The sequence below is a fragment of the Typopeltis vanoorti genome, chromosome 9, assembly GCF_054136105.1.
Source record: "Typopeltis vanoorti isolate ZY-2024b chromosome 9, IOZ_Tvanoo_1.0, whole genome shotgun sequence".
NCBI classification, from domain to species: Eukaryota; Metazoa; Arthropoda; class Arachnida; order Uropygi; family Thelyphonidae; genus Typopeltis; species Typopeltis vanoorti.
The window spans coordinates 134257207-134273783 of record NC_143557.1 but is presented as its reverse complement, the minus strand read 5'-3'; the positions used below and the strand labels follow the sequence as shown (position 1 = coordinate 134273783).

The 16577-nt window shown below is 35.2% G+C and overlaps 1 protein-coding gene across 1 annotated transcript in view; it reads right to left on the bottom strand.

The window, feature by feature from the left end:
* AlaRS (alanine--tRNA ligase, cytoplasmic) overlaps nucleotides 1–16577 on the bottom strand; it is a 329791-nt gene that overhangs the window by 256136 nt on the left and 57078 nt on the right. The window contains exon 4 of the mRNA XM_090398495.1: nucleotides 1707–1898. Within this exon, the coding sequence (XP_090254621.1) occupies nucleotides 1707–1898 (192 nt within the window). The remainder of the gene's footprint in view (nucleotides 1–1706; nucleotides 1899–16577) is intronic.

Sequence of the window (16577 nt, the reverse complement as noted above, 5' to 3'; positions counted from 1 at the left end):
AATGATTATTTAGTGACTCTTTACAGCACATTTCTTTCTGTGAAATTATTAAAAAAAATAATAAAAATAAAAATACAGCAATACCTCAATTATTCCACCACAGTGGGAAAGCAATTTACTGGGTAACTGATGGTATAGTTACATGATTATATACCAGAAACTAATTGACAGATACCAATTCAAGGGTTGGTTAAACATTGGAAAATTAAGAGAGATCACTGTATGAGATTTTCTTAGGAATTACCAGAAAGCAGATCTATAAATCTACCATCCCATCCACCTCCCCCACCCCTAAAAAAAAAAACAGATTAAATATGGCATGAAAATGAAACATTTGTTTACTATCTGCTAGGCAATCTCATCGTCAATAATAATAAAAAATAGCAAAATTTTCAAAAAAAACTTATTTTCAGTAGTGAGACTGTGCAGCTCAGTATGTGAAGAAAATACCCTCTGGTTGGAAAGACCTGGGTTCAAATCATGTCTAAGATGCAAAGATTTTTTATAAGGATTTTTAAACTGAAGATGAGTTAGCCAGTTTTATTACAGAGATGGCAGGCTCCAATATGCAAAGAGGGTTATACTGAATAAAAATGTACACAGGCAGAAATGATATTAAATGCAACATTATTTCGAAGTCAAATGTTTGTAGAAACTATGAAAGTTTTGTAAGTTGACTTGAGAGCTTAACAAGAATACAATTCTCGGCATCCCCGAGTTGCCTTAACTTGCCTTAAAAGAGGTGACCGCTGCCCAAGTGTCCATATATTTACCTTTTATTAGTCAATCTGATAAAGGTTTCACTGGCCTGACAGCTATTTCAAACTGGTTGGTTCTCTTCAAAGATCAGGCAGAAACCTTAAGAGAGCAAAAACTTTCGTTCAGCACTAAGTAAATCAAAATGTCAAAAAAATGTGAGTTTTTGATCTATTAAAGTTTCTGCTTGGTCTCTGAAGAGAACCAACCAGTTTGAAACAACTGTCAGTATCAAATGGACTAATAAAAAGCAAATATACGGACAATTGGGCAGCAGTCATGTCTTTTAAGTAGTGCAAGCTAAGGCAACTTGGGGATGCCGATGGTATTCTTGTAAGCTCTCAGGTAAACTTAACGAAACTTTCATAGTTTCTACAAACATTGGTTTTGAAATAATGTTGAATTTAATATCCACTCTTCCTATGTAATTTTGCATCATCAAAATGAAGCCTTTTAGCTCTTTCTTTAGTAAAAAAAATGTACTCTTAGAAGGTAGATAACTAGAAAATACAATATAGGGAGCCTCCTATATCTAGAATGAAATATAGAAGTCAAAACAATTTAAAAAATTTCGAATTTTTCAGACAAAAAAAACAGCAACAGCAACTTCAGTTTTTCAGGAGCTCAAAATTATGCGACTCTTAAAACTGCAAATGAAACTGGCATGAAGTTTGAAATTTTGCTTCTGCAAAGTTCAGACTTCATTTTTAACTTTGAGAGAAGAAAAAAAAAAAATTCCTATAAGAATTTTAGCCTATAAGAATTATGAATGGTAATATTTATTTATATGCACATTATTTTTGGCCAAAACAAAGCAATCACGCTGAAGGGTTAGCAACTGGACTCTACAATAATACAAATTTAACTACAAATACTTATGGACTTCAAGTATATGATAATGCATAAATGTTAACTACTATATATCGCTGTTTTCAAGAGCTCTTGCTTACCTGTTAAACTGAATGAATACGAGATTCCATATCTCCAAAACATCAGGTACATCAGCATTTACTAAATCTGTAGCATCTCGTTCCCCAATTCGGTCAAAATGGATTTCAGAACATGGACCACAAGGACCCGTTTCCCCCATTTCCCAAAAGTTATCTTTCATCCCAAAAGGAAGAATCCGCTCTTCTGGAACACTGAAATATACAACTAATTATTAACTCATACACAATATTTTCAGGTAAAGGAATCAAAACTGTTATTTATTTTTTTTTTAGTCTAATTCTTGGATGAAAAAAATGCTAACTTGAAAAACCAAATAGCTATAATCATATATACTATTTTTTATATTAAAAAATATTCAATGAAAAATAACAATATTCCTTATCAACAGATAATGCTATGATGCCCTTTTTTTTTTTTTTTTTTGATACCGAGATGCTGACTATAGCAAAACCCTAAGGGACCAGGAAAGTTTTTTTATAACACAAAGTTTGCTATAGTAAATTTGTGATTTAGAGGAAAACTGATCCCCACCCCCCATCACCATCACTCCATTCCCAGGAATGGAAAATAGTAGAAATAGTGGGAAACACCGAAATGTACAACAGAATATAAAAGATTGGCAAGAACCAAACAAAAACATCACAAAACAGCAACACAAAAAATACAAATGCGAACAATGGGGGACATATGAAAGAGCTGACAGATGAAACTATAAATATTAAAATGCACAATACAATTAATGTTTACATTTTAAAATGCCAAGCTAGCTTAAATTAATGTAACTTAACTGAAATATTTATAATAAATGAAATATGTGCTGTCTGTACCATTAAATCAAAAATAATCTGAAAACTTCAGTCAACTTTATAAATGTCACCTCCAATTACTAAAAAGGAGAGAATACAAGGGATGTACATTGGCCTACATTAGTCAGCTTGGGTGAGGAGAAGTGGGAGAAATTGAGACTTAGTGGTGAACAGCTGAAATAAATTCATACCGTTCTCTTAGAACTGTTAATATGGTACAATATATGGTATTTCTTTAATTTGAAGTTTAATTAAAAGTTATGATTTTTGAGTGGATAAGATTATTTTGTGTTGAAATATTCTTTATCTATAAGATTAATTTAACAAAATTTAAACATGAATTCTGCTTTTCATTTTTATAATTTCATACTCCTCCAGTTCTTTCTTATATGTTTTCTAGTACTGTTTGCATTTGTACTTTTCACATTGCTGTTTTGTGTTCCTTTATGTTTGGTTACTCACAATCCTTTGTGTTCCGTTATTGAGATGTATGAGTTCCCACAATTCCCTTCATTATTCATGGTCTTACCATATATAAACATTAAATAGTTTGAAGGGAAGATGTGCACTAGGCATATTTAAATAACTCTCACATCTTACGGAAACATGTAACAAAAATTACAATATGTTTTGTCCAACGTGTAATGTTGGACATCAACAGGGAGACAGACTGTTAACTACATTCAAAACATGAATCAATAATGAGTCATATATTAGCTCAATTGTCTCAGTTGCAGCTGAAGTATATGATTGCAATGTTAGAATTCAGAGGAACAACTATAAAAAGCTGTGTGATAAAAAATAATTTTAAATATTGTTAATTAAAAAAGAAAAACTTATGAACAATTAATGGTGATCACTTCCCAAATCTTGGAGATTGGCATGCAGTCTAATCAGTTGAGGTTCAGACAATTCCATGGCGTTTCACATTTGATTATTTCCATCAAGTTCATTCCATTATTTCCAAATGAACTTGATGGAATGAAGAAGTTTTGTCTGGGTTCAAAGAACTCTGTGCCTAGTGTGAATAGCATGAGAAGCAAGGCTAAACTTGTTGGATTCCAAAACCATAATATAGTTCTTCAATGCTAATTAAGGCAGAACAGCCAGTCTGTCCAAAATAGCAAAGATGGCATAAGCAAGGTACGTGATGGACACCTGGTAGGGAAAGAGGTGGTAATGTATCCTTTGTAGATAGAAAAAGGAAAACAGTTTCCAAGTTGGTTTGAAGAAAGTGTATGGATTGAATTTTATGAATTGAATTTATGAAGAATCCTGGTTATTTGTTCTGAGGTTCCTTTAAGGTAGGGTGCTGAAATTCTTTTCACATTGGATTGTAGTCTAGTAGAAGGATGATTAATTATCAAAAATTTTTTGAATGGTAGTTTAGTTGTATCCATTACATATCAGATCGCTTTTAATTTTATTCAGTTCATCTAACAAAATGGGATCAGAAGAGTAGATCATATGAGATCTACATACAAGACTCTTGATAATACTCATCTTCTGTGATGAATAATGGCAGGGGGGAACAAGTGAATGTCTCCGCTAGTAAAGATTGGCTTCTGATAAACTGAAAATTCAACATGACCTGTGAGATTATGAATCGTTAAGGTATTCAAAACAAAATAAGGATAATTGGTTATTGGATTCATGTTCAATGGTGAACGTCGGGAGTGCAAGGAGTTTATTTTCTCTCAGAAACAAAACTAAGTTTTCTCAACAAAATTAACCATTTTGAGGTCTGGACCCACTCTGAGTCAGAATTACTTCAGTTCTTACAGAAAATGAACTCCTTGTATTCCTGTATCAAGTTCATTCTTGAATGTGAATCCAATGAAAAACAAATATCGTTCTGTCATCATTGGGCTTCCCACCATTTCCTTTGTCTACTGAATGATAATAATTTTTAAAAACTTATTTCATTTTTCCCAAAATAACTACTTGCTGTTTCCAGTTTTCTAGAGATGAAAATATGAAAGTAGAATATTCACTGCTGGCCAATACACTCCATTACATAAAACATTCTATGGAAAATTAACACCCTATACATGATCATCAGAACCTAAAAGACATGCAGTATAAACAACTGCTGAAAGCCTCTATCCATCATTCTCAATTACGGTGAGAATGATGTAAAATATCTGGTGTAAAATGCCCGTTGGCATTTTACACCAGACATTGTTCAGAGCACACACCAAGTTCTGAACAATGCATAAAAGAGAACATTCTCTTCCTTTGTATAAGAGATATAATATGGCAGAGCTTTATCATGGAAAGTTACAGCATATTTGCCACTTATTACAGATTGATAAATATTTATGACCAATCTAGTGAATGGCTTGAATTATTTCAATGTGTGCAGAATTCTATGGCCACCATGCCTTTTAAGGATTCCTTGATTCTCTCATACTGGAATTGCTTACTTGATTCAAGAATGTAAAATCTTTGCAGCAGAATGCACTGTGGTTCAATTAGATTAGCCACTCAAAAAGACATTTTACCTGGATGTTGGAATTAGTTGTAGAGAATTATTACTAAGATCCCAAGATGAGAGTAATGTCTACTTTGCAAAAAATTCCAGTTAAAGCAAGGAATAAACCATACTACATCTATTTTGGAAATTTGGAAGATGAACAGTAAATATTTAATATTCTGATTTTTAGTAATACAGTGATACCTCGGTTAATGAGTGACTCTGCTAACGAATTTTTCAGCTAACGAAGATTTTTTTCACTGTTTTTTGGACTCGGCTAGCGAATGTTTTAGTGGATGCGCACACTAACATAAAGCAGCAAACATGAATGGTCGGGCCATTCCAGGAGCTTATCTTTTCCGTCTGTATGTGTATGTGACAAAGAAATGAATTGACCACATCACATAGGGGAAACCCACCAACCCGACTGGGTTGCTTATGTTCAAGACAGCGATAAGTGAGATGCCTCATACCAGTGTCGGTACAGTGCACGCTCCGTGTGGCTGTGAATGCAAGAGGTAAGTGTGATAGCATTTATTCTTTACTTGGCTAAATTCTACTATAGGGGATTAATTTATAATTAGTAAATTCTATTCTTATATAATTAAATAAATAATATGCTATATGTCATTTTTTTTTATATTTTTCAGAAAAAATTTTAAAAGTGAAAAAAATTTCTTGACAATGGGTCCAAAAAAAAGTAAGCGACAAACCCAAGGGAAGCAGAAATTTGCTCACAATTGAGCAAAAGAAAGAAATAATTTCAGCATATGAAAGAGTCAGAATTGTGGATTTAGCAGTTAGGCATGGCATAGCATCATCATCAATAGCTACAATTTTGAAGAAGATTAAGGCAGCTTCAGTTGCAGCCGGTGTGAAGACCTTGGCTTCTCAATCCCAAAGTTCTGTAAATGAAGAAATGGAAAAGCTTCTGATTGGATAAATGAGCAACAAATGGCTGGTGACACTATGACTCGAGATGATCTGCAGCAAAGCCAGAATGATTTATGAAAATTATTTTGTGCTAATGCAAATTGTGATCTCAAAATTAAACCAATGTTGGTCTACCAAGAATTTTCAAGGAGAATGTTTGCAAGCTCATGCTTAGTGTTTATTGGAAGTCAAACACCAAGGCATGGGTAACAAGAAGCATATTCACAGAGTGGATCGTGGAGGTGTTTGGGCCCATGGCGAAAAATTACCTGAGAGAAGAAAACTTGCCTGAAAAGGCTGTGCTTCTTCTGGACAATGCTTCAGGACATCCACCTGGCTTAGAAGATTTTGAGGCAGAATTTAACTTCATCAAGATAAAATTTCTTCCTGCAAACACCACATCTATTTTGCAACCCATGGACCAACAGGTCACATCAAACTTTAAAAAATTGTATACAAAACTCAGCCAAAGATGTTTTGATGCAACTTCATTTACCAGTCTGACTCTGAGGGAATTTTGGAAGGATCATTATCATATCCTTCATGCAATTCAAGTCATTGCCATGGCATGGGACAAAGTGTCAATTAGGACACTTAATGCTGCCTGGAAAAAGTTATGGACAGACTGCTGCAAGATAAGAAGTGCTGTTTCCAGTGTTCAAGATGCTGAAAATGCTGACATTGTAGATAAGATAGTCTCCTAGGGCAAAGCATTACATTTGGAGGTAAATGAAGAAGATGTAGAAGAATTAGTTGAAGAACACTCAAAAGATCTGACAACAGAAGATCTTGAAGAGCAACTGAATCAGGAAAGAGACAAGGAAGATAAAGAGTGCTCATCAGAGGAGAAGGACAGCAATAAAAAGCAAAGAGTGCCAACAGGTGACATTAAAAAAATGCTGCACTACTGGGAAGAGTTTCAGTCTTTGGCTACAAAGTGGCATCCCAACAAAGCTGAAATGAACAGATTTTGTGCCTTGGTTGAAGACAAGTGTCTGAATCACTTTAAAAAAATTCTGAAAGAAAGAGAAGTTCAATCAACTTTGGACAGATTTTTGACTTCTCCTTTAGCAAAGAGACAGAGACCAGCTACTGAAGAAAAGGAGATTTATCTTGATTAAACTTTGAAAATTTGGAAGAATAGTAAAAACGTTGTGTACATATTTTCAGTTTAATAAAGTGTATATAATAGTGTAAAGATCATCAGATTTTCATTCTACTTTCCATTCCCCTTCATCTAATTGGGTAGCTGTTCATCTCAGCCTTTGGTGAGTTTTTGCCCTTTTATGGTGTGTTTTTTACTATTTTATAAAACTTATCTTAAAATAGTAGGCACCATCCAGAACGAATTAAAAGATTTTCTATAGAAATCTACGGGAAATCACGTTTCGGCTAACGAATGCGATTCCAGAACGAATTATCTTCGTCAGCCAAGGTATCACTCGGCTACCTTGTTACTTCTAAATTCTAAATTACAGCAAAGGACAGTTAATTTATTTTGTGTGGGGGTTTCCCTTTCCTCAACCATCCCTTAGGACTGGTTAAGCCCTCCTAATGAGGGATTAAGTATGTATTTTATGACTGTAAATCCGTGTGTGTGTGTGTGTGTGTGTGTTCACGAGTCAGTTTGTCTGTTCTGAGGGATGAAAAACCTGAGTTTCTCGGTGAAAAACAATCTACCTCAGTAAGAGACAGGCTAACTCGCATTTAGTCGAAATAATAAAATTTGTATATTACTGAATATTGTCACCTCAAAGGGTTTTGTAAAAGAACAGAAAAATAAGCGTAAGATTAATTGTGTCTACAGTAATTCTAGATAGATTAAGGTATTAACTAATGACCTGGGGAAACTGCAAACCTCGAAGGTCAATACTTCGAGGTTTGCAAGGGGGTTTCCCACCTTAATGCAACGACCAAAAAAAAAGTGGTGGGTGCAGAACGACTTAATACCCAGGTGATTACTACGTAGCAGAACTCAAGGTCATTGGCAAGATATAAAGGGGGTTTGCTATGGCGACAGAAGTTGTTTTTTTTGAGTGTGGTTCTTTGGTCAGCGAGAAGTTTTGAGGTCACGTGGGGGTTTCTAATTAGAAGTTGACGAGGTCCCAGAGTTGAGAAGAACGATGATACGACATACGTTACGGCAGCAGAGTTTTGATAACATCTTGGGAAATGATTTCTAATTGCCATCAGAGACCTGAGTTCCAGAAAGAAAACGACAAGAAAGCGACGTGACTAAGATAAACGGTTTTAGAAGAAATTAGATGCCGAGTCTTCATGCTGCCAAGATCCAAATGTTTGGCAATATTAAGAGGAGATCTCACAAAATTCCAGAGATATCGAAGTGCAGTACTAAAGTCGGACGGTAATAGAAGGAAGTCATTTCAGGGATCATTCAGAAAAGACCTGACATCTGTTCAAAGTAAGATTTTTCCTTTGTTTAGCTGGAAATAAGAAGATTGTGACGGTGATTTAAATAAGGGACTTGTTTTATAGTGATACTTGAGGACTTTAGGCGTTATGCTGATATCTGAAGTATTTTGTTATATGTGAGAGAAGGTCTGGCTAAAATTTAAGGTGAAACATCGTGTATTTAATGTTATAGTTATAGCTATTGCTTAAACCTGCAGAATGTTATGTAAGATTGATCTGAGTATAACCATGATTAACGAGAGAAAATTATAGACACGTGGTCTTACTAGAATTGAATTTGATGAGGAACTAAATTGCAAATGTAGTCATTAGTGGTAATTTGAAGCACAGAAGCTAATTTACTTAGAACTTAAAATTGACCCATTGTACATTTCACTGATGTTAAATCAATTGTTTTCTTATTTAAATAACTTGCCTGATTTCTATTTCCAATGCACTACCCATTAATTCGAATCTGTGTGATCCTTAAAAATAGATATTGTCACGACTGCATAACCGAAAATTTAAGTTCATAGATTTACTTAGAATTAAGAGAGAAAAGTTCCATGTGGTTTACTGTGTGTTATTCTTTGGAGGGAGATTCGCCTCCCACCCATGAATTTGGTGGCGCAGCTAGAAACTAAATAAATTTTCCAAATTCAGTTGAGAATAAACACCAGTGGGTCAGACAAAGAGATTGGCTCCAGCTTGAGGCAATTTCTTTGTTCTGTAAGTTTTGCACACGTGAGCTGTATATTATTTTCGGCCATAAGTCAGAAGTATAGTAAAGGTTAAGAAGAAAGGTTTAAACGAGATAACCATAGTTTTTACAAAGGTGCAGAGGACAAGATATATTTAAAGATTTGATAATATATTTAAAATAACGACATTTTAACAATGGTACAGCCAGCAGGATTTAATTCACGCAATTAGTTGATCAAAATTGTGAATTAAAGTGAGTCAGTTTTGGTTTAGAATCAGGCAGTTATCAAAAATGTTTTTGTGAAAAGTTAAGATTTTTAGATTAATTCACAAGTATGAGTCTACCCACTAGTACAGGCATGGATGACGTTGAGTTCTTTAGAACCATTAATCCCCAACAAGTATTTCCACAGTTTTCTGGAGAGGAAACTGACGATGTCTTAGCTTTTTTCAGTTTCGTCGAGGAATTGAGAAAAGCTGGTAGATGGACAGACTTCCAACTTCTTGTCTTACTATGGAGCAAGCTGGTTGGAAAGGTCAAAAGCTTCCTGTATTCATCCCCAATCTTGAAGGATACCTTGGAATACACGAAGTTTAAAGAGACCTTAATTTCCCAGTTCTCCATGGTAAGAAGTTTAGGCCCTAATATATGGAAATTGCAGAGATGTGCTCAAAAAGATAAGGAGAATGTGAGTAAGTACTACAATAGGTTACTGACAATTGCCAACAGTCTGAGCGTCTCTAATGAGGATAAACCTCACCTCGACTGGCAGTGTTTCATCAATTTAGGCTAAGGGTAAAACAAGATTTGAAGGAGACTGCCCATAAGAAAAAAATCACGAATCTTAAAGAATGTTTCCTTGCCATAAAACAGAAGGAACAGATGCTCGGAGACATTTGTCCCGCATCTAATGCTAGCTATATTAATGTGATTAAAGAGGCGAATAATTCCACTAGTGAGAATAAAACCGAGAAGGAATTTAGCACACGCAAAGGAAAGACTACAAAAAGATAGTGAAAGAGAAATGTCAGTCAACGTTAATCAAGTGACTGACAATAGAGCTAACATCACAAAAGAAGTGGGGCTAACTAACTTAGAGGAAATACGTTCTATAGTTAAACAAGAAGTTGAATGGCTACAACAGCCCTTAATAGACAGTCTTGATTCTGCACTGAAGCAGCTGGCAGCAGCAATGGAAAGAACCTCAAAATCAGCTATAACTCAGACAGAGAAGCCTAATGAGATGATAAGACAAGAGGTCGAATGATTACAACACCCGATGATGAACAGTTTGGAAGCTGTACTGAATCAACTGGCAGCAGTAACAGTAAAATCCTCGGAATCAACTGTACCTCAAACAGAGATGACTAATGAAATAATACGACAAGAAGTCAAAGACTACAACAGCCGATGATGGATCATCTTGATGCTGTTATGCAGAAGTTGGCGGCAGTAACAGCAAAGATCTCCGAAGTATGTCTACAGCATTCAGAGAGAAATAATGAACAAGAAGGCAGAGGGGAGCCTCCTAGATGTTTTAAATGTAACAAGATTGGGCACATCATTCGCAACTGTTTTAGTAACAGGAGACCCTCCAAGAGAAATGATAGAAATGAGTCGAGGTTCGGGCACACTCCTCATAATTATGAAGGTAAACCATGGAGGAGAGAACAAAGGAATCATGAACATCTAAGAAGATCGAGAATGATAATCAAAGGGAATATACAGGGATGTTATTGTAACATATTGCTAGATACTGGTTCCTGGGCATCTGTAATTACTGAAGATTATCTTCAAGAAATAAAATCCAGTGTACGACGAGGTATTTCTGAACTAAAGAGAAAGATTAGATTATCAGGAATCTCAACATCAGAGATATATGTAACAAAGATGGCTAGAGTAAAATTATACTTACCTGAGTTTAATATGTGTGTTTGGCAGGAGTTATTGGTCCTCCCTATGACATTGTGCCCACACGTTCAGATAATTATAGGAAGTAACTTTCTAGAGAGGTACAAGTTCTCTTGCAACTTCTCTAGAAATGAGATAATCATAATGGGAAATAAATGGTTTAGTAGAGGGAATGAAAAATTTAAAGGTAGAAATAGAAGTGAGAGATCTCGTGAAGAAAGAATGCAGAGAAAAGGGAATGTCGTGCCAACTGATAGAGTTAATGAAGTGTCTCAAGATAACCAGATTGATTCTGAAATAGCTTCAACTTCAAAAGTAAACAGTCTATCTGAGACATACCAAATATCAAGTGTAAAATTAGCAAATGACCAAAGTATTACAGAAGAAAATTTAGGGGAGGATTGTCCGAGAACAATCGGAGTAAACTACATTAAAAAAATTAATAGATTGAGAAGTTCCTATAACAGACCGAGGTGGAACACGCACAGAAAACATGAAGTTAATATACAACCTCAGCGGCAATTTAATTATGCAAACTTCCTCTGTTTTCTTTCCATGCTTAAAAAGGCTATAAGTGGTTTGTTATGTTGGAACTTAGCACTTGCAACTAAGGCTGCACACTTACTAACCGATTGTGCAAGCTCTATGAATAAATATAATGGAGAATTCATTAGATTCAAAACATAAAAGATAGCAGGGAAAATAGAGGTAATCTTGAGAATAGCACACATAAAGAAATGAAGTGCAAATTAGGTCCAAGAAAGATACAAACAAAAGAAATAAACAAGATTGTAGTCATTCTCTCCAGAAAAACTGCAGGAAGGAAGTTGAAAAAAATTTTCTTAAATAAATTTTTTGGGGAGAGAAAACCTGTGTAAAATCGTGTATAGAAGGATTTTTATACAAAAATACCATATATACCGATTTTACTGGTAAACAAAATTCACTAAAAATACTTGTGGGTTAATTACAGAAATTTTAATATTTTTTAATTTGGAAATAATAAATTTGTATATTACTGAATATTGTCACCTCAAAGGGATTTGTAAAAGAACAGAAAAATAAGTGTAAGATTAATTGTGTCTAAAGAAACCTCTTAGTCACCAGTAATTCTAGATGTATTAAGGTATTAACTAATGACCTGGGGCAACTGCAAACCTCGAAGGTCAACACTACAAGGGGGTTTCCCACCTTAATGCAACGACCGAAAAAAAAAAGGTGGCGGGTGCAGAACAACGTACCCAGAGGATTACTATGTAGCAGAACCCAAGGTCATCGGCAAGATATAAAGGGGGTTTGCTACGGCGACAGAAGTTTTTTTTTTTTGTGGTTCCTTGGTCAGCGAGAAGTTTCTAGGTCACGTGGGGTTTCTGACCAGAAGTTACAGTTCCAGAAGTTGACGAGGTCCCGGAGTCGAGAAGTACGATGATTTGACGTACGTTACGGCAGCGGAGTTTTGATAACATCTTGGGAAATAATTTCTAATCACTATCGGAGACCTGCGTTCCAGACAGAAAATGCCGAGAAAGCGACGTGACCAAGATAAACGTTTTAGAAGAAATTAGATGCCACGTTTTCATGATGCCAAGATCGAAATGTTCACTGATATTAAGAGGAGATCTCAGGAAATCCCGATGACAACATCTAAGTGCAGTATTCAAGTCGGACGGCAATAGAAGAAAGTCATTTCATGGATCATTCAGAAAAGACCAGACGTCTGTTCAAAGTAAGTTTTTTCCTTTGTTTAGCTGGAAATAAGGATGTGATGGTGATTTAATTAATGGACTTGTTTTATAATGATACTTAGACTTTAGGCCTTATGCTGATATCTGAAGTATTTTGTTATATGTGAGAGAAGATCTGGCTAAAATTAAAGTTTAAAATTTAAAATTCTAGTAAGACCACACGTGGTCTTACTAGAATTGAATATGATGAGGAACTAAATTGTAAACATAGTCATTAGTTGTAATTTGAAGTACAGAAGCTAATTTACTTAGAACTTAAAATTGACCCATTGTACATTTCATTGAAGTTCCATAAATTGTTTTCATCGTCATCAAATTCCTGACATGTACCCTCAAGGGGTGTACAGGATATGATAGTACTTCGTGAAAAATTTACCTCATTACTAACTTCATATCTACAATTTTCCTCCAAATCAGTCTGTTACTTGTCAAGACTCCAACATCATTACCACATCTTATATTTCTATCGTCTAAGGCACTTTGTACCGTAGCAATCCACCTATATCTTGGTCTTCCTATGGGTCGTTTTCCTCTCAACCTGACAGAGAACACTTGTTTTGCTAATCTTTCCTCTCCCATTCGGTTCAAGTGACCATACCACCTGAGATTAGCTCTGGTAATGCATTCCTGGATGCTGACAATGTCAAGTTCTTTGCTAATATCTTCGTTTTTAATATGATATTGCCATTGATGCCATCTGTTCACGCCTCTAATCTTTCTCAGGACTCTAATATCTGCAGTCTCTAGTCTTTGGTCAAGTGTTTTATTTCTGACCCAGCTCTCTGATCCATAAGTTAAAACTGGTTTGAACACTTTGAATAGTGTTCCAACTAATTTCTCACTTATTCCATATGAATTTATTCAATTGACTTGCTACAATACCAGCTTTGTTGATTCTGTTGTCTATTTCCATATTTAATTTACCATCTTCACTAAAAATTGTACCTAAATAGCTGAAATGTTTTACTTATTCCACAGGTTCCCCATTCAAAACACAGTTGACATTTTCAATGATTCTACCTATTTTCATTGTCTTTGTCTTTTTATTGCTGACCTTCATACCATATCTATTACAACAGTTACTCAATTTAGTCAGAGAATCTTGCAAACTTGTAGCGGATTTATCTAGAAGTTAGTAATAACCAGTTCATGTCCTGAGCAGAAATCCAACAGGTATTTGCCATTATTATTAGCTTTGCTCTTTTCTCCAAATTTTTCCAAAACATTTTTGTATGTCTGATAATCACTTCCTACTCTGCTATTTAGATCCCCAACAAAGACCAACTTTTTTTTCATTGTGTCAGTAGCTTTCTCTAGAGTCTCAAAAAATTCCTCCACTTCTACCTTAGTAGAGCCTTCTGTGGGACCACAGGCTAAAATAAGTCTCATTGTCCAGTTCCCCATTCTGATATTTGCCCAAATCACTCTACTTGACACTGCCTGCCATTCAAGAAGATTAGCCTCGTATTTTGTGTTGAATACTATGGCTATTTCTTCTTTTCCTTGATTGTCATTGCCTGAATATAACATTTTGTATTTATTGCTCAGAAAGATCTCACCAGTTTTTGTCTCTTTTGTTACAGTCACCCCTATTATGTCGTTCTGGTACTTATCTAATTCCTCAGCTAGCTCCATTTCTTAGCCATTCAGTTGATAGTACCGATCTTTAACTCAGGTGATGTTGAGTTCGGGTGTGCTTTCAGATTTGTTCCAGTAGCTGACTTTTCGCTGTTCACCCTGGTTCCCTGGCGAAAACAACGGGGGCCTTGTTTAATAGGGCAACACCCCAGTCGGCAAGAAATTTTGTCATGTTGTACCATCGTTTTGTATATTCATTTAAGCCAATAAGAATACAATTTGGTCAGCTAAATCACAAATTGCCAGTCCATCCTCGTTCCTTCAGTATCCAGGTAGATACCCAACAGGGTGCACCACGAGAAGTCAGGATTGAACAGTAGGTCAGAAGCCCTGGTCGGTTCTCCATATTCCTTTAAAGGCTACGTGGAGGTCTCCTCTCAGTTATACAGCTTTGACCCAATTGCAATAAACAGATATTAAATTCATAAACACGGTATTTGAAACCAAGCACACAGCTGGACATTACCAAAGTAATGTGCTCAGCTTATTAATAGAGCACTTGGTAGTCAGTTTATTAATCATTTTGAAGGATTTCAAGAACCAGCAGAAGTTGTAAAAAATGAAACAGAAGTAGTCATTAATGCTGTTAATCAACTGCAGTTTGAGATTGTTGACGTCAGATTTGATTCAAGCACACAGTGCAGAGCTAGGAAATGAAGTCTCCATGAAATGGCAATTGTGAAGAAGCTGAAAAATAAAAATATTTAAAAGCTGAAATTCCTGTTCGCTCCTTCACTCTATCAAGCGGCTTGACAAAGTTTTTCAACAGAGAAAACCAATAAGATTTTAAGTCATGAGATTCGAATTTTAAGTGCACTAGAAGAGTTGCTCCAGATTTAAAAAATGCTTTTGTATACTATCCTGAAATTTATAAAGAAAGTCTTTGAAACAAGCAACCATTATAATTTGCTGCAAAATACCCCTCTGCAGCTGCAATCACCTCTTGATTTGAAGAAAAACGATGACTAGCAAGGTAGAGTTCCAGTTTTTGGAAGAAATAGAAGTCAGAGGGAGCCAAATCTGGGGGAATAGAGTGGATGTTCCAACAATTCATAGTGCAGACCCCTTAATTTTCCCATTGCCAAAACATCCTTGTAGATAGGTGCATTCTCATGATGAAAGATGATTTTTTCCTTCTGCAAACCAGGTCTTTTCTTATAAATTTTTTCGTCTAGTCTGGTTAAAAAATCACAATAATAATCCCCGGTTATTGTTTTACCCTTTTCAAGATAATTAATAAACAAAATGCCTTTAGCATCCCAAAACACTGATGCCATGATCTTTCCTGCTGATGGAACCAACTTCTTCTTTGGTGCTGAAACAACCAGCTTCTGTCCACTGTTTTGATTTTGGTATGTAATGGTGAATCCAAGTTTCATCCATAGTAATAAATTGATGCACAAAATCAGTTTTATTCTTGTTAAAATGTTCCAAGTACTTGCCAGAGATTTTCATGTGAGTACGTTTTTTATCTGCTGTGATCAAGCGCGGCACGCATCTTGCGCAAAGCTTTTTCATTTGCAATTCTTCGTGCAAAATATATCCTACACGTTCTTTTGAAATGCCTAGTCACAACAATTTCATGCACTTTGACTCGCCGGTCATCCAATACCATATCGTGCACTTGATCAATGATTTCTGGTGTTGTTACACTTTTTGGAAGAAGGAGAAGAGTGCCCATAAACTTTTATTTACTTCGAATGAATTTCTTTTAGCGTTAAACCTTCTTTTACAAAGAATTTTATGACCACACGATACTCAATTTTATTCATTTCAAGTGATATAGACAACAATTCAGACAACTGTATAAAACAAACTATTTGATAGAATGACTTGCAATTTCACATGGATGCTTATGACAGATGTACCAACTTAGAAAAAAAAAAAAAAAAAAAACTTGCCGATAATGTTGCCATCTATGGTCGAGGCCGAGAACTTTTCAGACCACCCTCGTGCATGTGTGTGTGTATATATTATTAGCAATTTGCTGTAGTAGTGCTTTAAAGTTAATTCGTTTATTTCATTTTATTTGTGCTCCTTCATTAACATATTGAGGATGCCTTTGATATTAATGAAAAGAGTAAATTTTTTTACTCTTTTCCTTAATATCATACATATTTGTTTAAAAACAAATATCATACACATTAGTTTTGAAATAATATATTTCCAAAAATATTAATAACAACAAAGAAAAGCATTTATTTATTTATTTCATTAGTACAGAAATGTTAATGAATTATTTCAAT